Raw genomic sequence first — 22,845 nt, forward strand, 5'->3', positions numbered from 1 at the left:
TTGAACAATCAAAATTAAAGCAGATTATTAGCAATTATATTCCTAAATAGAAATTCAGTCAGCCATTAGAATTTAAGTGGTTGTTGCACTGTACAATACACAAACATTAATGGACGCCAGTACATATTTCTAGCTTGATGTTCACAACATTTCAAATATCTTAAACAAAACCCTTACAGTCTAAATGTGATGCTTGGAGCAGATCGAGGAATTCGATTACTGAACACTTGGCTGCTGTTTAATCGACAAATACATAATTGATTGCAGTTGACCTGCGTCGGCTCACTGATCTTCGGAAACTCTGAAGCGCCATTAGAATTGGTCACATTGTCGTCCGATCGACGGCTATATAAACACTTGGTATCACACTTGCAGGATCCCAATCGGTAGTTATTCTGAGCTGGATTGCAATATTGTGTGTATTGCGAGTGCTCCATATTTTCCCTTCCGCCGGAACAGTAGCCAGTATCCAGAGTGTCCATGGTACTGATGAGATCCGGTGTTAGCTCGGATTGATGACGATTTGTTAGCCAATAGGTTCGCATGTCGCCTTTGCCCTTAAGTTAAATATGCATTTTATGATCTGCTAAAATATTTGGACAATTAAACTTACCTTGATGTTGGTCAGACCTCTTTCGATGCAGACATAGCTACCAATTAACTGCAAAAGTTGGTAGGTGGCCTCGGATATGTGGATCTTCATCGATTCGCCGGTGCTCTCCATTCTGGATGCTGTGTTCACAGTGTCTCCGAACAGACAATATCTGGGCATCTGAGAATTATTTATGGACATAAGCCTGACTTATTTGACTTTAAGTACATTATATTTAATTTTCTTTGAAGTATATAACCATATTTAATTTTAAAATTTTATAAAACGAGGGAGATAAGCTGTTATCATTTTTAAAGAAAAATGATTAAATTAAATTAAATTACATTTTTTTTTAGAAACCCTTGAATTTTAACATAAACTTTTGTTTGTAGCTTTAATATGAAAATTTCTTTGGAAAAGGTTTTCAAATACCTTTTAGCTTTTATATAGAACTCATTGGATACAAGATTATAAAAACAAACAATATTGAGCTTTAAAATAAACCATTATGCATACAGATAAATAAACATCACTGTACCTTCTGACCCACAACTCCTGCTGCACAAGGACCCGAGTGGACTCCAATTCGAAGCTGGACAGTTTCGGTGGGCTTGTGCCTGATTTTGAGGTTTCCCACGGTCTCCAAGAGATGAAGAGCCAAAGAGGCAATTTCGCCTGCATGTCGATTTCCGTTCTGCAGCGGCAGTCCGGATACAACCATATAAGCATCTCCAATTGTCTCAACCTAAAAATAAGATTGTCCCTTAAATCACTCGTAATTTCCTGTTAGGATCGTAATTAACCTTGTAGACATCGTAATTGGATATGATCGAATCGCAGCAGGTGTACCAGTCGTTCAGCATCTCCACCACCTCAAATGGTGTGCTTGTGGTGCAGAGTTCAGTGAAACCCACAATGTCGCTGAATAATATTGTGACACAGTCGAAGCACTCTGCCTCTACAGGATCCCCTCGCTTTAAGAGCTCAGCTACAGGTCTTTAGAAGATTGATTTTCAAATGTGTATTTATTTGTTTAATGTTTTTAACTATACTCATTTACCTGGGCAACATCTGATAGAGAAGCATGTCTGTTTTCTTTTTCTCTTCATACAGTAAATTAGTTCGTTCCTGAACTAAACCCTCAAGATTATAGGCATATTTTTCCATTATCGATAGCATATTGTCAAATATATTGGGCTTTCTGGATGGGGTTTTAGGAAAGTTAAATTAAAATAATTATATATATATAAATTTTGGAACGTACAAGCCAGCCTGGAGTTCCTTCAGATGCATACGCACCAGTCTGATGTCGGGCCTGACTTCCGGATCTTCGTCCCAGCACTGACACAAACACTTACGTATGTAGTCCGGTATATCCAGGTGGGTGTGCGTAAGAGCCGGACGAAATACGCCGTGCTGCAGCAGTTCCGGACACTTGACAAACTCAATAATTTCTGCAAACAAATATATTTATTAAAGATTTTAAAAAAAACTAGTTAAATGTTTAAGACATACTCCAAAGTTAAATACGATTAACTATACTTATTGATAGTTGCAAACTCCATCAGCACATTTCCTCTACAAAATTGCTTACCTTTGTATTTAAATAAAAAATCTTTAACGAAGGTTTTAATTAACTTTAAAATTTAAAAAACAATATGTTTTAATATTTTTAATAAATATAGCTTAATAAACTGCACAAAAAAGTTATTCGTGTTTATGCGAAATATTGTGAGTCAAAAAATATCGCAATCATAAATCATAAATCACAATTTCATAATACTTCTTTGAGTATAAAATAAAAACAAAAAAAAGCATTCTATATTTATGTTAAGTAGGAAATTTTGTTTTAACTCACCCTCTTTTGAGTAGGTCGTGTCTCCCCAAGGACCTTTGCGGCCAATCGTCTCGTAGAGGAGAATCCCGAAGGAATAGACATCTCCCTTCTGGGAGCCGCGTGCAGGTCGGTAGACATCCCTCAAAAGCTCTGGCGCCATGCATAGGGCACGTTTTAGTTCCAATTCACTCCTGTAAATAGACTAGGTTGTTATCAAAATATATATAAACTGGAAATTATTGTACACTAAAATCAATAAGCAACAAAAATTATATGGTCAACAAATATGGAAAAATTGCTATACTTGTTGGGCTCTTCTTGACCCGCTTTTAGTTCGTGGAGTCCAAAGTCGGAGATTTGGCAAACCCAGCGGGAGTCGATGAGGCAGTTGCTGGATCGCAGTTGGCCATGGGATATTATCTCGGAGTCGTGCAGGTATATCATGCCCTTCAGGATGTCGGAGACCAGGGAGGAGATGAATATGTGGTCCAGGTGCAAGTCTTCGTTGGCCAGAACATCCTCCAGACTGCCTCGTGCACAGTACGTGGTGAAGATGACCACCGATCCGTGATCGGTGGAGGCCCCAATAAAGTTTATAATGTTCTCATGCCGCACCTTTTATAAAAACATTTGGTTTAATTGTATAACTTAAATGTGCAATCCTTACCTCTCGCATTAGTTTCAATTCTTTGCGGATGGAACGGGTAATGTCCACGCTCTTTTTGTGAATCTTTTTCATGGCCACAATATTGCCCCGAAAAAGAGCTGCCCATTGGGTAATACACATTAATTATATAGTATATACGAATCTATTGCCACTTACCTATGTTTGTGAAGGACCTCTTGTTTGGTTCACCAACCACTAAAATACTTTGTCGGCAGATTTGAAACTAACATATTAAGTTAGAAATAAGTTGAGTTAAGTTATTTTTCTTAGTGTTATTTTATTGGCTTTTTATAAAGCGATACCTACAATGTTCTTATTACTGGGGTTGTTATACTCGCCGAGATTAATGACAGTAACTTCCTTCATGTCCACCTTCCACAAAAGTCCTGCCAGTGTCTGTTCATAGCGGTAATGCCTCAAAAAAACAAAAAAATTATTATAAAGAATTAAAGATAACAGGACCCTTCTTTGCTATTAAAAAAAAAACATTTTTTTTAAATTAACTTGCTTAGTCAATTTGCAATTTTCTTAAATTTGATTTTTAAAGTGTAGAAACTAACTCAAAAAAGGCTTGACTCAATGCAATTCAACAAAGTGTTTGATGTCGGCCTTTGAAACCCATATAACCCTCTCAGCCTAAAAAGAATTCATCATACTTGATTAGCAGAGCCATGGCCACCACGACGACGAGGGCACACAATGGCCCAGTTAACAGATATCGCCAGTCGAGTTTCTTTCGAGGACACAGTTCGCCATGAAAACCACAGAGAGGTTCGGCAAGCGGAGGACGTCCATTTAGCCACTGGATAGGTCTATCACTCTTTATGTAGCGGAACTCCTGTGGGTTAATTCAAATAAATAACGTTCAGTATTGTTATTTAAAGTGCTTATAGTAAACCGACCGGTATAAGGGAGTTCTTATCGTACGCAAAGAACCCAACTGGCTGCATGGACATCTTGGCCAGAGATCCGCCCGAGGTTCCACTGCCCACATCGTTCTGCAGAGTTATGACTGTATAATTCCCCTCAGCATCGCCATTAGCATCAATGTAGACCTTTGTAAGCATATAAATATGTTCGAGTTTCATATGTGTTTCTGCTTACATATTTAAATGGATTTTCATACACAGTAAAAAGCCTCTAAGTATGTACTCACATCAAATCCCTGTATTGAATGATAGGACCTATTGAAAATGTGACTCATTACCAAATTGCCATCGTAAATATCACCGCCAAGTTTTAAAACTTCTGTAATGGCTCGCACATAGATCATTACACTATCGTAAAGATGTAGACCATATATGGGCACCTATACAAAAAAAAAAAAAACACCGAGATAATTAGGAATGTAATTAATTTAAGACAAACGAGCGCTCTTAATAATCTCAGATTTTCATACCGATATGTTGTCGAAGACGCGTTGATGATATGGCACCAGAAACGGAGTCTTTCGGGCATAATCTTTTATTTTCGAACAAATGTCGCTGCAAACATAAATATATACAAATAGATGAACTGATTTACAAAACACAATTTTTAATATATATTTGTCATGCAAATAATTAACGTGAAATAATTTAATGTTTCTAAGGGGAAATCAGCATAAACAATATCAAGGTTTTAAATTATTCGCGTGTTCCTTATATTTATAAAATAATTATAGTTGCGAAAATACTTTTAAAACATGTCCAATTTCACACTCATAAAAATAAATTTCTAATGTCTAGAATTATGTCTTGTTTCAAGAGAAGTGTACAATATACATGAATGTATATGAATTATTAACATTTTTTTTAAGTGACTAACATGTTAAATAGATAAACAAATAGTTAAGAAAATCAAAAAATCCCTTCGAGAAATAAAATTGAATACCAGGAACAAAAACTTTTTTTAATCAATGATTTAATTTTGTTTTCGTTATTAGGTGATAATTTAATTTCAAGAAAGATAAAATTATGAAAAAGTATTAAAACGAAGGTGATAAGTTTCTGTTGAAAGCGAAAAGGTAATTTCCCTATTATCTAAGGCGAAAATCAACGTTTTTTTATGAGTGTGATCACTACTTTGACCAAAAGAAAAAAATCTAAGTGATCTTGGAAAATCATACTCCTAAAGATCGAGTAACAATTGTTAAAAAGACGCAACAAAAATACGCACAGTTAGATAACTTAGAGTCAGATAAATTACCGAATATGGGGGTTTTGTGGATATGTCATGCTTATTTTTACAACTGAACGAAATGAGATTTTGTCCAGTGATTTGCTCTTTTCTTTTCTAATATAAGGGTCTAAATAATCTGGAATAGATGGTGCATGCATTAGAACTCTATCCCGAACCGCCGATCCGCACAATGCACTTACTACGTTCCATAATGTTAACCCTCCGATTCGAGTCGTAGATCTCGTCGTCCACGGAAACCACAATGTAGTCCCCGCTTTCCAGGAGCCGCCGATTTTGGAGGCCTCGCACAAAGTCCACCATGGCTATGTGCTCCCCAATGAACACATAGACTGTTTTGAAAATTCGATTAAAATAGGGAATACAGTATTGTTCAGAGCACTTTACAGTTCGTGTTTGAACAGTTTATTTCATCTACAGGAAGTAGATACCTACATATTTATTTTTTATTTATTATATTTATTTATTTATTTAATAACAGAAAATATTTTAAAATGTTTCGTTAAATATTTTTTTCTTTAAGATGGATTTAGACAAAAATCTTGAAGGGGGAGTATTAAAGGGGGAGTATAATTTATGGTTTAACGCTACTTCTCTTTTTTAAAACAGATACCATACACAATTTTAAATATTTAATAAATTGTTGTTTTGTATTTAATACATATGACTACATAAAATGGTTGTGTTAAAGAGGTTTATTTTTTTTATTGAAACAGTTTTATATTAAACTCTATTTAATTTAATTTAGTTGTTTAACGCACTGTTTATACAAAACAATAAAAACAAGACCAATTCTTACTTCGAGTTGTTGAATATGTTTCCGCAATAATTTTATCTATCTGCGAAAGGGTTTTGGTGGTCGGTATATAGTCAGAGATATATTTAAAATGGCTGATGGTAAAGTTCCTTGCTTCCGCCAGTTCCTGTTAGGCAGATTCTCAAATCAGTTGCAATGATCAGGGCATCTGACTTACCTGAATGGCCCGAGCAACATCAGAGCCCCAAATGGGTTTTGAACTGACAACTATAGAGAATTTATTCCAATGAAAGGCGTTCAGTAGACTAATAACACTCTTAGAGACCTTTGAGTATGATATTAAAATTGTGTTTACCAAAACAACTGTAATTATGTTATTTATTGTTAGAAATTACCTTGGAGGCCGGAGCCAATGTTCGTGCAAAGGTGTGAAATGTACTTTTGTTCGAGACAATTGAGTCGGAGCATTTCTAAATTAAATAAAGCAAAATCAAACAGATAAGTAGCAGATAAGCAGATAAGTATGTTGATATGAATTGTCAGTAAAGTTAATTGGTATTATCAAAAGTAATTGTCATAAAAAATAAAGAAAAATATAAAATTCGTTATCTTTGCCATTATTTTTCGCAACAATTTAGTTTGTCTGTATTTGGTATGCAAATGACATTTTGTCACCAGCGTTTGTTGCACTTTTTTATGCCAATGTGCAAATAAACTGTGGATCAATCCCTACGGGGCTACGGTAGAAGTAACTTCCTTGAGCTGTAACAAAATGGTCTGTCACAAGTGAAAGCCAATGTGTTCGACTCTTGAATTGCACACTGGTGACCCAGTTTGGTGTAATGGGTCTACGTTTACTCACAAAGGAAAGCATTGGAGTGTTCCAAGCGGAGGCCAGCAGCGCCTCCGTGGTGCAACTCTCATCCGGGCCAATGAATGCGGTTACGCCCGACTCCCGCATCTGTGTCATCGCCCTGGAAACGGGAGCGCCCAGAACGGGTCAATTTCGGAGTGAAAGCGATGCAGGAGAAATTTTATTTTTAGGGCAATTGAATGATTTACCTAAGGGGCTTCACGCGGTAGGCGCTCATTTTGTGGCCAATGTCAACAGGTTTAAAGGCCAACTTTTTGCCCGGCAACAGGTTTGGGTTTTTGTTCACATCCTCGATGGCAAGTGGCAGTCCGCCCAGCGTCACCTGGTGTAAAGCAAGAAAGGCAATGTAAAGTCAGCGATGAGAAGTGGATAATTACGCAGGAAACATGAATCAGATCCCCACGGCATAGTGGCACTTAATTTATGCATGTTATGCCATTGCTAAAGGAACTGAAAACAAAGCAAGGCAAAGCAACTAATGTTTTCATTTCGCTGCCTTCTTGTCGGTGGGTAATAAATTAAGAATTTCCCCTAATAAATTGAGGTGCAGCTGAGATAAACTGAAATATACTTAAAATATATTCCGCTTCTATTTACTCAGTACTAAAAATAACACTGCCAAGTAAGTTCAAAAATTAACATTTGGAGGGGTTTTACTTTAAAATTGGTAAATTACATCTTTTAGTGGTATACATTAAATAATGAGAAATGTATTTTTAATGATAGAAATTAAGCCAACTAGAATTTATTGCTTAAAAGGCTTTACAATACGTTTAAAAGTATGTAGTAAATACAATACAATAGAAGATGAATTGCAAGGACAATATGGACTCACAAATGCTTACTCTAATAAATGCTATAGCTAAAAACTATTTACTTTGAAAAGAGCTTCAGAATCTTGCTATAAACAACTCTAGAACTGAGTATGGAATTCTCACAATGAAATTCAATGAAATGTTAAAACCAAACTTAAAAGCTAGAGATTTGGGACTTGGCATGCAGATTTCAGCAAGTTTATTTCAAAACAAATCGTGAAAGTTGTGCTGTCACTCGGAGACATGATAGACCGTAGGTGTTGAACTCTGTGTGTGTGTTTCGGTCATATCTATTGGTAAACACACAAATTTTAAAAATCGAGCTATTATTTAATGAAGTTGTCTGCCGCCCCTCTGCCGCCGTTCGCCCGCTGCTCTGCCGGTAATCGGTGCAGTAGAGAGACTGAACCAAAGAACTATTAGCAGGAGGTGGGGGTGCTGCACGCACTTAGCTTTTAGTGTTGGCTATGCAGTTCGACATATGGCGCCATCTAAACATTGCTTGTTTTGTAGGGGGAATACTTAGTTTGAAGTATGTTTTTTTAAACGTCTATCTATTACTATTCTTGTCCCCCATTAATAAGCAAACTTTTACGGAGGCTTTCACTAAGAACCATAGTTTAAAAAAACCCAATAATTTAGAAGTTTAAACAACATGTGCAATTCGTTCAATAAGTGGCTGACATTTAAATCCATTTGCCCTCACACGGGCATCACTATCATCTCAAAGCCGAGCAGTTCGTTGACAGCTTGGGCATAGGCCTGCAGCTCGTGATTTGCGCTTCTCATGTGCCGGGCACCCAGCATCCGGAGGTTGAGTTTCACTGCCACAACGAAGCTAATGACCGCCAGGATCAGCAGGTTGTTCCAGAACAAGAATGCCAAGATGGCGAACAGCAGAAAGTGGTCGGCCTCGAGGCAGGGTTCCTTGGTCAGGCAATTCCACAGGTGCATTGGGAAGGAGCATAGTCCCTGGACCACATTCATGCACCAGGGCAGGAGCATCACGGGACTGCACTGCTGCCAAACGGATAGGCCGGCCATCCCGAGTCTGGAGAAGAATCCTCCGAGAGGCCCTTTGGTGCGGAGGTATATCAGACCGTACCCGTAGTGCATGGCACCCATGGCAAATCCGGAGAGCAGTGGACTGCAGGCCAACTCACTCAGCTTGACCACCAGGTAAACGCGGGTCAGAGGTCGCTGAAGTTCCGGCGATTGGTCAATTTGGATTTTAATCTCCAACATCGACAGCATCAAGGTCAGTTGCAGCACCGTGAATACCCAGAAACAGCAATGCGAACGTATAAATTTAGGAATATAATCACGCATTTTGTGGATCAACTTTAGTTTATATTTAAATTTATTTAAATTAATTTTTTTCAAGTCAACTAGGCCAAACAGTAAACAAAAGTGTTGCTTGAAAAAATATATCAAATAATGGAACAATTTTTAATAATGCACTAGTTTTGCGTTCATCAAATTGCCATAGGCAAAACATGGTTCACTGGGAAAAAAACAACCTACAAAAACATTGTCTAAAAATTGTCTTTCTTTGAAATCAAGAATAAATTGACATTCTAGATTAAACAATAACTATAAGAATCCATTTAAGTAAAAATAATGTTGTGAAGAGGAGAGGAATTCGTCTTGATGGGTTTCAAATCATTAAATCGAAAATCATTTTAAATTTGTTTATATTTTTTCTACTTACATAAGGCATACAAATTCTGGTTAGCCTTTTTGTGCCATATGACATGGTTTTACTCAATCATGAAAATATATAAATAAATCAATAAATAAAAAATAAAATTAAAAAATAAATAAATCTTCTTAATCAAGCATTAGTATTGGTAGTTTTGATAATAAAAGTTGGTGAACCAAATGGAAATAACATAAATACTGTAATAAAATCAATTAAGTTGCTTATTAATTTGTGGTTGTCTCCTGACATTTCCAATGAAAACAAATTTAAATATTTAAACAGCATCAAATTATGCTTTTTGATGGTTGACTGCGCTTGCCAATAAGCAAAGCATAAAATTATGACAAATCGCAACCAATATCGCAAGAATAACACAACTGAAAAGTTAATGAAATCACTTTGTGGCGGGAAAAGCAGGAAAGTAACCATTGAAATCTGTATTTAAACGTGATTTAAAGCACTTGTACAAAGTGTTTATAGATTTCTTTTCTTCTTAATTGCATACACTGGATTCCATTATCCCTTAAAAAAAGGAATTAAAACGTTATTAAATTCATCGCTTTTTTCATTTCGAATTTTTTAATTAATCTGTCATAGGCCTACTTAATTCAGCTTGAGCACCATGATGTGTTTTAAAATCCATGCTGCGAAATTAACGTAGGCGGGAAATGATTCAGACACATGGAAGTGGTTTTGATACGGGTCAGAATTTAGAATTACTTTACTTCACTCATTCAAGTCGTGTTTCGATTGAACATTTGGCTTTAAAGACCAGATCTGTGATAAAAAAATTATTAAATGTTTTTTTAATGTCTGGGAGAAAACATTAAATGTTTTGGGATTGATGGTAAAAATCCACTTAGACAGTTGTCATTGGGCGGAAAGCAGCAAATGGCAATGGGAAAACCAATAAAACCAATTCTGTACCCTGCGTTGTAAAGCTTTTGTTAATTATCAAAAAAAATCATCGAAATGTAACTAATTACATGTGGCAATTACCTTTCGAATATTATTTGTAGTAGATGGCTTACTCTTACATTCTACTTGGCAAAGAAAAATAAAATGTCGTACACGAATTAAGGGTGATGCTGTCATAGTAACAGGAAAAAGTTGTTGAGTTGAGGTTTAAGCTTATGGTTGCAATCAAAGTAGACATGTAAACGTTAAACCATTTTTAAATATTTTTCCTTGAAGTTGATATAATAAAACACCCTTCTGTGTAACAGAACCCTGGTTTTAATTAAGGCGAAGGGAAGCGCCAACCATCCAAAAAACCGTGAGCAAAAATTGTCGTTATAGTTCCTGGGCTTTGAAACTGAACCTTGCAACCTTAAATTGCAAAATTAATCAAATAAAAATAAGGCGACTTCAAATAAATTTTATAGTGTAATTAAATTTGAAAGTTAAATAAAAATCTCTTTGTAAGTCCTGTGCTGTAAAGGTATTACGCCTTAACCAATAACAAACCATTTTAAAGGGCTTAAAAGGCAGACAGAGAAATTGTGTTGCTTCATCTTAAGCTATTTTAATGATGCCAAAACGAATTTCTTTTACGACAACAATTAATAAACCTTTTGATTTCAATTGTTTTCCTTGCTTTGCGTAATTATATTGCTTTTATTCCATTTGAGCAACCCCGTTTTAGAGTGTTTTTGCTTATTACAAATAACCATTTTATACCTGTAAAAAGAAACAGACAACCCTTTCCTCCTTTACGGAAAGCAATTAAAAAGGAATGGTATTGACATCTTCACTGATAAATATTTTTGTTTTGCCTGTTTCGTTTATATTACATTGAAGGGAAATTCAAGCAAGCATAAGCGGCCGTATGGAAAAAACAAAATGTTCCACAAAACAAAAATTTTAAATGCAAATAAAAGAGAATATTGGTGATATAAGTTGACTTTTTGCCAATGTGCAATGCCAAAAAAAATTGATTCTCAGATTAACAAAGTTAATTAAGTACCTTTGCCAAAATATCAATAAAGTTACGAGTTGCTAGTAAAAAAGAGAACAATAAAATAAATGTAATAACTCTTTTAATATAATTTCAATGTGGGGCTATCAAAACCCTTGTCAGCTTAAAAAAAACTGAATATATTTCGATGATCCACGTTTATTTATGTATATCTCGCAAACCCAAAAAGAAACGCCACAAAAACTGGGAGTTGTTTGGCTTTGGTCATATTACGATGCGAAGAAGGACACTTGACGGATTTGCTTTTAAGCTTTTTACATCGTTTTGCAGTCAGTCAAATAAATATAAGCCAGTCGTATCCTATTTTTCACGGTCCCAATTAAATTCAGAATAAGATAAAGTAAAGTAGATTTTAACGGATTACTGCCCTATCAAGGGTAAAAAAAATATTTATGTGTCTCCTTTATTATTTTTGCCATGTCACACACGAGATGACCGCTGTCAATCATCTTTAATAAACATATGAAAATCAAAACAAGATAACGAGTCCAATGAGAAAATACCCTGATATTATATTTTGTTGAACTTCGATTTAGTTACAATTTATTTATCATTTTCCTTTGTTTTAATTTAATTGATTGGTATAACGAAACATCATTGGCATTAGAACTTCATTCCCAACCCAATTTTCAATTAACCATTTTTTTTTATTATTTTATATTTAAAAACTTTTTGTTTTAAATGGGCGTTTTTGGTTTGGGCTGATTTTCTTAATAAGCTAGCAAAAAAATCTCTTCCAAGAATGCCGCAATCACTTATAATGAATACGGTTCCCGGAAAAATTACTACATTTTATTTGAGATATCTTGTCTTGAGACATCCTAACTCTAACTACTTAACGCCGCCGTCATTGTTAGAGTATTGTGGTGAAATGGCTCAGGGGAGACATGATGTGTTCGATTGTGGCAGCTCAATCGTCCCTCAATCATAATGATGAGCCATAAATTTCTGGATATTTTTGGGTCAGGAAGCGTTGCCTTGTGGCCCACAAAGAGATTGGCATTTGAATTGCAAATGTGACAGGTTGATGTTTTATGCATGCACACGCATAATTATCCAAGACAGCAGTTTACAATTATGTTTGATAATTCTATTGGAACTTTAAAGCGCGATCCCCGTTTGCTCACCCGCATCTGGGAGTATTCAGCCAGGAATCCAATATTTATTGTGTCCGACAGTCGACGCATGGAGGCCAAGGGATTGCCACTGCTCCACTGGCAGCCGAGAAGGACAAGGATGCTGGAGAATGCAGCGGTGGAGGCGCAAAAGCGTGGCATCCTCAAAGGCAATAAAGTTTTATTTGCACGAAACTGACACTGACACCGACACGGCCCACTGACAATTTGACAACCCGACTACGGAGCACTGACTGCGGAGCACTTAATGGCCAGGGATATTCACATGATCCTGAAAGTCCTGTGAGTTGCAGCTGCCCCAACGAACGATGGTCATTTGTTTAGTCAATCCCCATGGCCTTAATCCCAACAGGTGCGCGTATGTCAGAGTCTGAATTCCAACTTGTTGCTCCGCTTTTCCGTACTCCGATCCGGCACTTTAACACGCCCGTAGTCTGTCGCAGACTGGATTCGTTTTGGCAGTGGCTCCTGCTTTTATAGCCTTCGTGTCCTTCGGCAGGATTCGTTTCGGTTCCGGTTCGGTAAAGGAGCAGTGCGTGGGAAGGACGCGCCAAATCTAAGTGGTCTATGAATGACAAAATCATCACAGCCTGCGGATCAAAAACGGTACAAGTGGGCGGCTGGGTCAGCACGGGCATTTCGCCCAGTTGCCGTTGGTCAGTCGAACAGGATGCTGAGGACTTTGTTTATTTGTTCCTGTTGTCAGCCAAAAATCATTCATCATTCGTTTCAAGTTTAGAGTGATCCCAATGATGACTTGCCAGAGCACCGGAATTCGGGTTTCGGTCATGTCACGTCACGTCGCTTAGCTTCCCTCCTGTTGAGCACATTGTTTACCGTGTTCCCGATACCCATCTAGGCAATAATACTTCCTCATGCATTTAATCTGACAGTCAATTATGGGCTTTGTCTTTTGTTTTTGATTTGATAAATTGCGTAATAGGCTTTGGGAAGTCTTTGCCTTATAGTGTGGGAGCACTACTATACGAGAAGCTTAAGTTTGTTTTCAGGGGAAGTCCTTGTTTAAAAGTGGCTTGATGTAAATGCTACTCTTAAAAACGAAATAAAATTCGCTATCCGTTGTTTTTTTTAACAAATTTGTCTGTGATATATAACAAAAACCAGTTAACGTGCATTAAATAAATGAAATATATTTCTTCAATATGAAGGACACCCTTTATCGTGTTGCGTCGCAGAAATTCAAGTTCAAGGACAGCGAACTGCTAAATTTGGCGGCGATTTTAGACGTAATCCGAACTTAGCTTGCCAAAAGGCGGTTGGGTGAGCCTTTTAACCGGAAATCCAAATGCAAATGTTTTAGTTTACATTTTGCCAGGTACCGGTAGAAATGTGGCAACAAAGAATGTTATAACTTGGAGGTCTTGCCTATTGCCATTAATTGCGTTGTACAATTATGTTGTACATTTGGTTTCGATTTCTAATTGAATTTTCTTTAGGCTCTGCAAATGGCATTACATATCGTTTTACCATCACATTTCCATTTTCCTGGCACCTGTCTCAAGTTTTTAATTTCAATTGCCTTGTAAGAGGTAATTTGCAAATGAATGACAATACCCATCGCATGCTGCTCCATAACCTTGACAATACGGTTTAGAATTTTAAGGCTCTAGGTATCTTATACTTTTGGGCTATTTTAATGCTTTTTATCAAACTGTCGTACTGATCTAAATTTTATTTAAATTTAAGGATATATTTGAATATTATTTATTTTGAATTCGAAGACTTTTTAACACGTTTTCTTTACTGAAAAAGGAACCCCTTATCAAATAAATTTAAACAAACTTGAATTTGTATTTTAAAGTTCAATTTAAATGTTTTACAAACTTACGTTTTGAGGCAAACGAGTTTCATTTAATGTGTTTTACTGTCCTAGGATAATATACCGGAGTGTATCCATTCACTTATTCACTTTATGTTTGAATGTACGCCTTTCCATTGTTCTTAAGTGTTGCAAAGGTCCACGTTCAATTTCAATGCTGGCTTACAGTTTGATTCCATTTGAGCCGAAACATAAGCTGATTGAAATAAAAATTTAATTTTAGCTCTCGTCGGAGTGTCTCCTGTTTCTCGTTGCTATGGCTGGTTAGTCCTTTGTCAACAGGGTGGAGAAGGACGATTATGGGACCGTAACACTTCATATTACTCTTTGAGTCCGTACGTTTGCATATGACAATACAATTTGCAAGCGAATTGTCGCTTCCTCTACCGTGAATTATGCATTGACAGAAGCAGTTGCCTTTCTGCTGAATTAAAGATAGCACCTGACATGTGAACATTCATCTTTATACGTTTTCCCCACTTAATAATTCATTTTTCAGACACTTAAATTCGTATTTTTACTCGAAAGCCGATGTCACCTTTTATATACAAATTAATTTCCGTTTGCCATGACTATCCGTTTGCATAAATTGCTTAAGTATTTTTAAACATACAGTTTAATACAATTCATTTTCTTCAATAGCCTTTTGCAAATAACTTTTTCACTGTCATGGGAATCGATTTGGCAATTCAAAAATTTGCATGCGCAAGTTTTTTATGGTAAAATGTGTCTATTTTAATACATTGATAACTGTGATTTGCTTTCAATTGATTTGCTTTTCATATTTGATTCTCCTTTTTATATTAAAATGTTTTGTTATGCACGACAAAATCTGTCCTAAACAGATAGATAGTAAAATAAGTAAAAGTTTAAATGTTTGTTAAAAGTTATACTGTTAAATAAACCTAACAAAGACAACACGAGCAATTAGAGATTCCGACAAATCTAAATGTATTCTCTTAATCTCCCCAACGCACCTGGATTGCATTTTCCATTAGGCTGGGGCAGAACAAACAGAATAAACAAAATGCGGCACCTGACTCCTAATTGTTTTAGTTTATCAACTTTAAATAAATAAATCTTTAAATAAAACAACTGCATCCTGTCAATGCTTTTATTCACAAAACACTCAAACTGGTTGTTTTCCAAAACTTATTTTAAATAAAGAAATTTGTTCAAACTCAAAATTTAAAAAAGAATATTGCTATAACATTTTTGTGTGCATTTCTAGAGTTACACTTATAAAATTATTATCTTATTTAATTTTATGTTTCGGGGCTTTCAAAATTTAAACAAATTTTAAATCTCCTGTATTTTGATACCAATTAAATCCGAAAATAAATAAACAAACTTAATCTTACTTTAGCTTATGATAAGAATAGCAGATCGTCATTTTCCTGCATTTGCATATCAGTCCATAAATAGAAAACATGATTAGTTGTAATAAAGTGAGGGGCAGATATGACGACAAAAGCTTGTTTTGTTTTGATTATTCCAAAAAAAACAAACAGCAGGTTCCTTTGTTCTGTGTAATATAATTTTACGATTTTTATTCATTCTTATTTGTATTTACAAAGACTGTTGTAAACTTATTCATAAATGATGACCAAAGAACTTAGAATGTGCTGGGGGTTAGAAAATTCGATTTGTTTCACTGGTAGTGGGCGAGGGCATCCTTGTTGATAACGCCCGCATAGCTGGTGTATTTCGGCGAGGTCCCGTTGAGGGCGATAAACTGCTCGGCAACCTCCACGGCCACGCGAACCTGAGCCTCCGAGGTGCTGGCCCCCAAATGGGGCGTGGCCACCACCTTAGGGTGGCCGATGAGCGCCTTGGTGACCGCAGACTTCGGTGGCTCCTCGGGGTAAACGTCGAAGGCAGCGCCGGCCACTTTTCCACTCTCAAGGCCATCCAGCACGGCCTGCTCATCGATGATGCCACCGCGTGCCACATTGACCACTTTGACGCCCTGCTTGCACTTCGCCAGGGTCTCCGTCGAAATGAGATCTGAAAGATATAATAAATACCATTTAACTCTGCGATTTACCACCTTTAAAATATTATTTTAATCTTTTTAATTGTGATAAATTGTGATCACATAAATTTTCTAAGATTTAAATGCCATGGTTACGCGAAACAGACAATTGTGTACATATGGACGCATATTTAATTTAATTTATATAAGCCTAGTTAATGAAATGCATTAAAATGAGGTTTATTGGCTTATCCTTAAGTAAGATTTCTTTATTTTAGATTTTGTACTCTAGGCAAATGACGGGTTGATGAATTAGAGCTTGATTATTACTGGATACTGGGATTTTATTAAATGTATTTTATTATAATGGATGTAAGTTCTTTAATTGGCAAGTTATTTTAATTTAAAATTGTAAGTATACCTAGTAGTTGTACAATAATTATTGGATGCAATTTTATAATATTTACTTTACAAAAAAACACTTTTAAAATATCTATCTTTAATAAAAAAAATACTTTGTAGCAAAGGCAACACCCTTTTTGCAGCACATGTCAAATTAAAGTTATTAAACAAATCTTGTTACTACATATAATCTTTAGAGTAAATCAGGCAGGGTCATCTACTTTGACCACTTTAAATGCATCACAAGAGCTTTACTTACTTCTGGTGGCTGGGATTAGCGGCGTGTGCACGGTTATGTAATCGGCCAGTGGCCAGATCTCCTCCAGCGTCATCTTCTCGATGCCCGCTGCCTTGGCCTCCGCCTCCGTGGTGATGGGATCGTATCCAATAATCTGCGAAGCACTTAGGGTTCGATTAAAATGTAGAGTAAAGTAAATACCCAGTGCAACGCACCCGCATGCCCCAGGTCTTCATGCGAACGGCAACCTCGCGGCCAATGCGCCCCAGTCCGAGGACGGCCAGGGTTTTGCCGTAGAGCTCGGTGCCGGCGTATAGCTTCCTGTCCCAGCGACCCTCCTTCATGCTCTGGCCAGCGGGGACGACGGGACGGGCCAGGGAGCCAATTAGGATGCACGTCAGCTCACAGGCCGAAATAGAATTGCCACCCGGAGTGCTGAAAGAGACGAGAGTTTAGTTAAACATGCCCTAAATGCCCCGATAGACAGTGGCGGGATAAATGGTAAAGTGGGGTTTGGGGCGAGGGGTGGCGTTTGTTGTGACTAGACAGCATTATGCAAATGCCGCCGAAAAAAAGATCCCAGCAAAATATGGCAATTTTCGCGCTTTACTTCGTATCCTTGGCAATGCGGTGGGCCATCTGACATTGACGCGGCCAACCCGCAACCCACAACCCACAACCCTGATCCCGAACCCCCATCCTCCTCTTCCAGCTCCACACTCGTCGTCCCCTTAATTATGCGTGTCAAACGGCGTCAATTGACCCAAGTCATGGCTCCTCACAGGGTTGCGATGCGATGCGATAGCGACTGCCAATCCCGCGATTCAGAATGCGCATAATTATTTGGGCGCTGGGCCATCAAAGCTTACACTATACTTCGCTACTTAAAGTTCGTTGGGCAAAATATAAGGCAGTGAACATTCTCAAGAATTTATATCTAACTAGTATATAGGACCTGTCTTCCTGCTGATCAATATATTTACTGCATTTTTAGATTAATTAATATTTTCAAATTAATTATTAAGTTGGTTTCCGCGAATTCAAAAAGTGGAATTAATTAAGTCATAAACCTAAAAATGATTATATATAATTAAAATCCCTAAATGACATAATGGTGCCTAAATGGCTTTGAAACTTTCAAAATATTTAGAAGTATTTTGGGTGTTATTTCAGACACTGAAATCAATGTCAGATTTTTAAAAGCGGGAAGACTACTTTTTTCGTAAACCAATTGCATTATTTAACTTGCTTGGCTTTTAGATTTAAAATAGGACCCATAACCTATTAGGCTTACATGTTTAATTACTAATATGTTAAGCTAATGGAAATTGTGGCCCTAAGGCTAACTTGAACAAAAAGTTCGTATTTTTGCATAGTGTAGCGAGCAATCCTTTCCCGCCGTGCAATGCACAATGGGCTTACGGAGCACTTACTTCAGGACAACGACATTGTGGGCCGTGGCTGCGGGAACATCGATGTTATCAACTCCTGCCCCAGCGCGGCCAACAACCTTAAGACTGCCGGCTCCGGCGGCCAAAACTTCCGCGGTTATTTTCGTATCCGAGCGAACGATGGCCGCGTCGTAATTCTGAAACGGAGTAATTTAATAATTAGCAACTGTGTAAACATAATAATTTCCATGTAATTTCCTAAGCCATTTCGTTGACCAACCTAAGTGCTCCAATTACTGGTTTTGTTTAGAAGCAACATTGATACCCCTCATCACTTTTACTATATCTTACTTATCGTGGAAAATGTATCGATATGGCATAAAGTTTCTGGTTTCTGGTTCCGTTTATTGGACTACTTGGTTATTTCAGAATTTCTTGGTATAGTTTGGAGAAATATAGTTCATGTTGAGCCAACATCGTCTGATCGTCACTTTCTTCGATAAGAACTATTCGATTAGGGCTATATGTGTAACCAACACCTGAGAAACATTTTAGCTAGACATTCTTATCGTCTAGCTAAAATGTTTCTCAGGTGTTGGTCTAATATAATATTTCATCGCTAGAAAAATATGCACTAATAGTTTTTAATTTTTCTTTAAGGCTAAAATTTCAATATTAATTATATTTCAGTTAGACATTTAAATACTTTAATGACTACTGGGTACCAAAGTTTAAAATGAAAAACATGTTTGTCTTGTTAAATTGTTCATCTCGTTATCAAGGGGCAAAAATATTTTTTATTGAGTACTTCTTTTGACCCTTTAAATTGTTTTGTGCAATCAACGACTAAAAACATCTCCCTCCAATTCAAATAAAATGCCAAATATGCATTAGTGCTACGTGCCCATACAGACGAGAAATGATTTAAATAAACGAAAACAACATTGTAGCTCTAATTGAAAGCTGCATTCTTGAAACAGAAAACAAATTTAAAAAAATTATATGAATAATTGCTTTGGAAACAGTTCAGTCAAAAATCAGTCGTTCTGCTGATTTAAAGTGATTTTAAATATTCTGCAGGACTTTTTACTTTAAAAGACTTTAGAAGCTCTAAAGTTTTTAATTTTTTGTTCATTAATAAAGTAAATAAGACTATTAAAAAAATAAAATTAGAGGTCGTTAGTAACTTGAAATCCGGTCTGTTCTTAATCTCTCTTTTTTCATTACATGCACTTTTTACCCGAGTTCGATGCAAATCTGTCTGATACATAGTTATGTATACATGCTTCTGTTTACGTTCACAAATGTGTGTAATCTTGTGTCTTGTGTTACTGTGTGGATTTTCAACTTACGCAACGGAGTGCTTAGTAACAGACTTCTTGAGATATGTGGCCATTACTTAACACCCACAATTACTACCATAGATATGTAGGAAATGCACCCATATTTAACCTCATGTCACGTGTTTTGAAACCGCACTTGAATTGTTTAGTGAGCTTTCAATTACATCGAGTTATCTGTTACATATGTATGTATGCACTCGCATTTATTTAATCACCTGTGCTGTAATCCCTAAGCCACTTACCTTAACTTCGTCACATAGTTCCGCCATGGGGAGTTTCAGTTTGTAGGTAACCTTGTCAAATACAAAAACAAATGGTCAACAATGTTGATTAAATTGTGCAATCAATTAAAAGCAAATGCTAGTATTTTCTTTTCTCTCACTTGTGAACGCATTTACATGCTTGCAAGCTCATATACGGTGGGGCTTAGGTATTTTTAAGCCGGGTTGTTGTTAAAGTAAGAGAAAATAATTAAATAACTTGAATTTAATAAAATTAAAGTTTGGCTTTTTTAGGAACTTAATTTTTGATAACCTGATTCAGAATTCATATATTGAATCAAATATAATTTTTATTAACATTTTTTCACAAATTTTATAAATTTGGACTGTTGTGTATATATATTAATTGACTTATTGTTTTAAAAAAATGTTAAAAATTTTGTGTTGGATATGTTAAATTAAAAACTAAATTTTATTTTATTCAGAATGACACAATCTTTATATGAGGAAGCACTGTACTTTTAAGCACTTGTATGGGTGTAAGCTTTTGCAAATAATCGCTTGTCTCGTCAGGGAATTTGGGAAACTTACATTAATACCGTGCTGTTCCAGCAGCTCCACGCAGGATTTGTCCACTGCATCGCAGACCAGCACTTTCTTTATATTAAGATTAAGCGGCATACTTGATTTAGGTTTAAATAAGGTGCTGAACAATATGGACAACCGGTCGATTGTGTTAATTTTCACGAACTTTATTCCGCCAAATATGATCTGCGCCACTGAGCAAACAAATTGAATTGACTTTGAGAGCGGGAATGACGGGCCATCGAACCTGACTTCGAATGTTCTCCCCAGTGCAGTGCGAATGTTGTTTTTCTGGCTGATAACCCACTGGAAAGATCGGAGAGCGGAGAGCTACATGGAAGTCAAGTTCTCTCTTTCACGATGGAACGATTTGTTCTTTTGAGTGAGCGAGTGCGAGTGAGTTGTTTTCGAAACGTCAAAACAACCATTTTAACCCATATATGACCCTGCGGGTAAAGACATCAATGAATTTCATCAGCCGGGTTGTCAAAATAAATCATTTTTGATTATTATTTATTTACCTACTCGGAAATGCTGTTTACGATATGGGAAATGTTTTTCAACACAATAATTTCTTAAAATCAAAACACTAATCCTTTCTTAAAGCGAGTTACGTGTTAAATAAATTAAAGTAGTTTTCTTACCGTTTATTTTCTTTTACCACCCCAAAGATAAGACGAGTGCAAATTATTTTCAATATTTTTGTTGTATTTGCTTTTATTTGCAATTTAGCTTTCATTTAACTACGTATTTTCCAAAAACATATTGTGAACAACATTTGAATGCGGAAAATGGAAACAAAAACAACAAACATGGCGGAGGAGATGGCAGAAGATCATCCAACATACCATAAAATTAAAGGAATATTACAAAGTTTGTAACAAAATTATTTGGTAACAAATTGAAATATCATAAACTATTTACACACAATTATTGGAAATTGCTGATTGAGGCTTAGTTACTGTTTCTCGTTTTTACAATATGTATATGTTTTGCATGTATAAAATATTCTATATAAACTTGGATTTGGGTTGATATTTCCACAATTAGTTCGTGTTTTTTCTCCGGGGTGTGGGGATCTTTTGATTTATCATAATATATTAAATTGGGAATTCTCAGGCGTGCTCTTGTCAATCTGTTCATTTTCTTTTTAATTTAAAAAGGGATTTGGCTAAAAAATAAGGTTTGCTTTGTTATTAAGGTGGCTTGAAAAGTAGAGAAGTTATTACCGCTAAATTTAATTATAAATAGGCGTATCCTCTTTAAAGTTTCAGTATTTTCGCTATAAAATTTGTTTGCATGTGTGTGTGTTTCTTTTAGTTTTTAAGAGTGTCAACAAATTTAAATTGCTTGGTTTTTGCTTTCATTTGTTTTTTAATCGGAAATAAGATTTGATTATTACAAAAAAATTGCTATATATTAGAAGCAAACCTGTTTTTTTTTCAAAAATGTATTGAGACTTTTTGTCCATCTGCTGAAGGTTATGCAATGGAATATATGAATTTATCAAGTTTTGTTTTCCGAAACTTTCAAAGAATTTGAGTTGAGAAATTTAAGGCATCTTATAAAATAACTTCAACATATTCCTATCAGATCTGATGAAATTTTCATGGCAAAGTTCCGTTTCCAGAAAGTGTCTAACAATATCTGGGATAATCTATTATTTTTATTCCATATTATTTTGTCATTATATTTTGGTTTTCACGCTTACAAAATGCCGGCTGATGTATCTGTATCGGTTTAAATTTTGTTAATTATAGTAAGAACATACATATTCATGTATAAATGTATATGCACCTTTATAAATGTGTGTATCCTTTTAATATATACCATTATCATATATTGAATTACCAGTTCTGTGAATTATGTGCAATACTCTAACATGCACACCCTCATCAACTGACCCTTTAAACTTAAGTATTCCTTTTGTCCCCTCCTTGGCTGCGCAGGAGCGTATCTAGTTTTGTTTTTAACTTTATGCTAGTATTAAAAAGTAATATTTCATTTAGGTTTAGCTAATACATAGATCATGTTTGTTTGCCACTTTTTACAAGAAGTGCTTGCGTGTCGTATGTTTTGCTTTCCATTTATTTTAAATTGTTTGTTCCTCGATGAAGCGCCTCCAGTGCCTTGGCCAACGCCATCCATTTTTTTTTGCACCGGGAAAGGCTTACATTCTCCAGAGCCATATATATATTTTGAAACTAATTTTGAAAAATACCTCTGGATGTGTTCTCAAGACTGCCTAATTTCTAAGCCTTTCCCCTCCTGAATGTTGCTAACAATTTCTTTTAGGTATCTGTATTTGTCGTGC

The 22,845-nt window shown here is 36.0% G+C and overlaps 3 protein-coding genes across 3 annotated transcripts; all 3 read right to left on the bottom strand.

Annotated features, from left to right (window-relative positions):
- Positions 1-173: 173 nt before the first annotated feature.
- LOC108134529 (guanylate cyclase 32E) lies at positions 174-12,960 on the bottom strand. Its single transcript, XM_017254875.2, has 23 exons — positions 12,528-12,960; positions 7,094-7,227; positions 6,894-7,005; positions 6,427-6,501; positions 6,249-6,356; positions 6,074-6,197; positions 5,457-5,606; positions 5,284-5,392; positions 4,496-4,580; positions 4,253-4,405; positions 3,999-4,151; positions 3,753-3,934; positions 3,403-3,511; positions 3,253-3,319; positions 3,097-3,194; positions 2,734-3,044; positions 2,451-2,620; positions 1,857-2,046; positions 1,653-1,793; positions 1,396-1,588; positions 1,131-1,337; positions 614-772; positions 174-557 (listed from the first exon to the last, which is right to left on the bottom strand). Exons 1-23 carry the CDS (start codon positions 12,675-12,677, stop codon positions 174-176), a joined length of 3,564 nt encoding a protein of 1,187 aa, XP_017110364.1. The 5' UTR covers positions 12,678-12,960.
- LOC108134531 lies at positions 8,358-9,123 on the bottom strand. The gene has a single exon (XM_017254877.2). The coding sequence runs from the start codon at positions 9,047-9,049 to the stop codon at positions 8,423-8,425; it is 627 nt and encodes a 208-aa protein (XP_017110366.1). The 5' UTR covers positions 9,050-9,123; the 3' UTR covers positions 8,358-8,422.
- A 2,931-nt stretch (positions 12,961-15,891) lies between the features above and the next one.
- LOC108134540 (D-3-phosphoglycerate dehydrogenase) lies at positions 15,892-20,757 on the bottom strand. The gene is made up of 6 exons (XM_017254889.2): positions 20,538-20,757; positions 19,968-20,018; positions 18,425-18,579; positions 17,207-17,426; positions 17,013-17,145; positions 15,892-16,383 (listed from the first exon to the last, which is right to left on the bottom strand). The coding sequence occupies exons 1-6, from the start codon at positions 20,625-20,627 to the stop codon at positions 16,028-16,030; spliced, it is 1,005 nt and encodes a 334-aa protein (XP_017110378.1). The 5' UTR covers positions 20,628-20,757; the 3' UTR covers positions 15,892-16,027.
- Positions 20,758-22,845: the final 2,088 nt, after the last annotated feature.

This window comes from Drosophila elegans, unplaced genomic scaffold (genome assembly GCF_018152505.1).
Source record: "Drosophila elegans isolate 14027-0461.03 unplaced genomic scaffold, ASM1815250v1 contig_814, whole genome shotgun sequence".
Lineage (NCBI taxonomy): Eukaryota > Metazoa > Arthropoda > Insecta > Diptera > Drosophilidae > Drosophila > Drosophila elegans.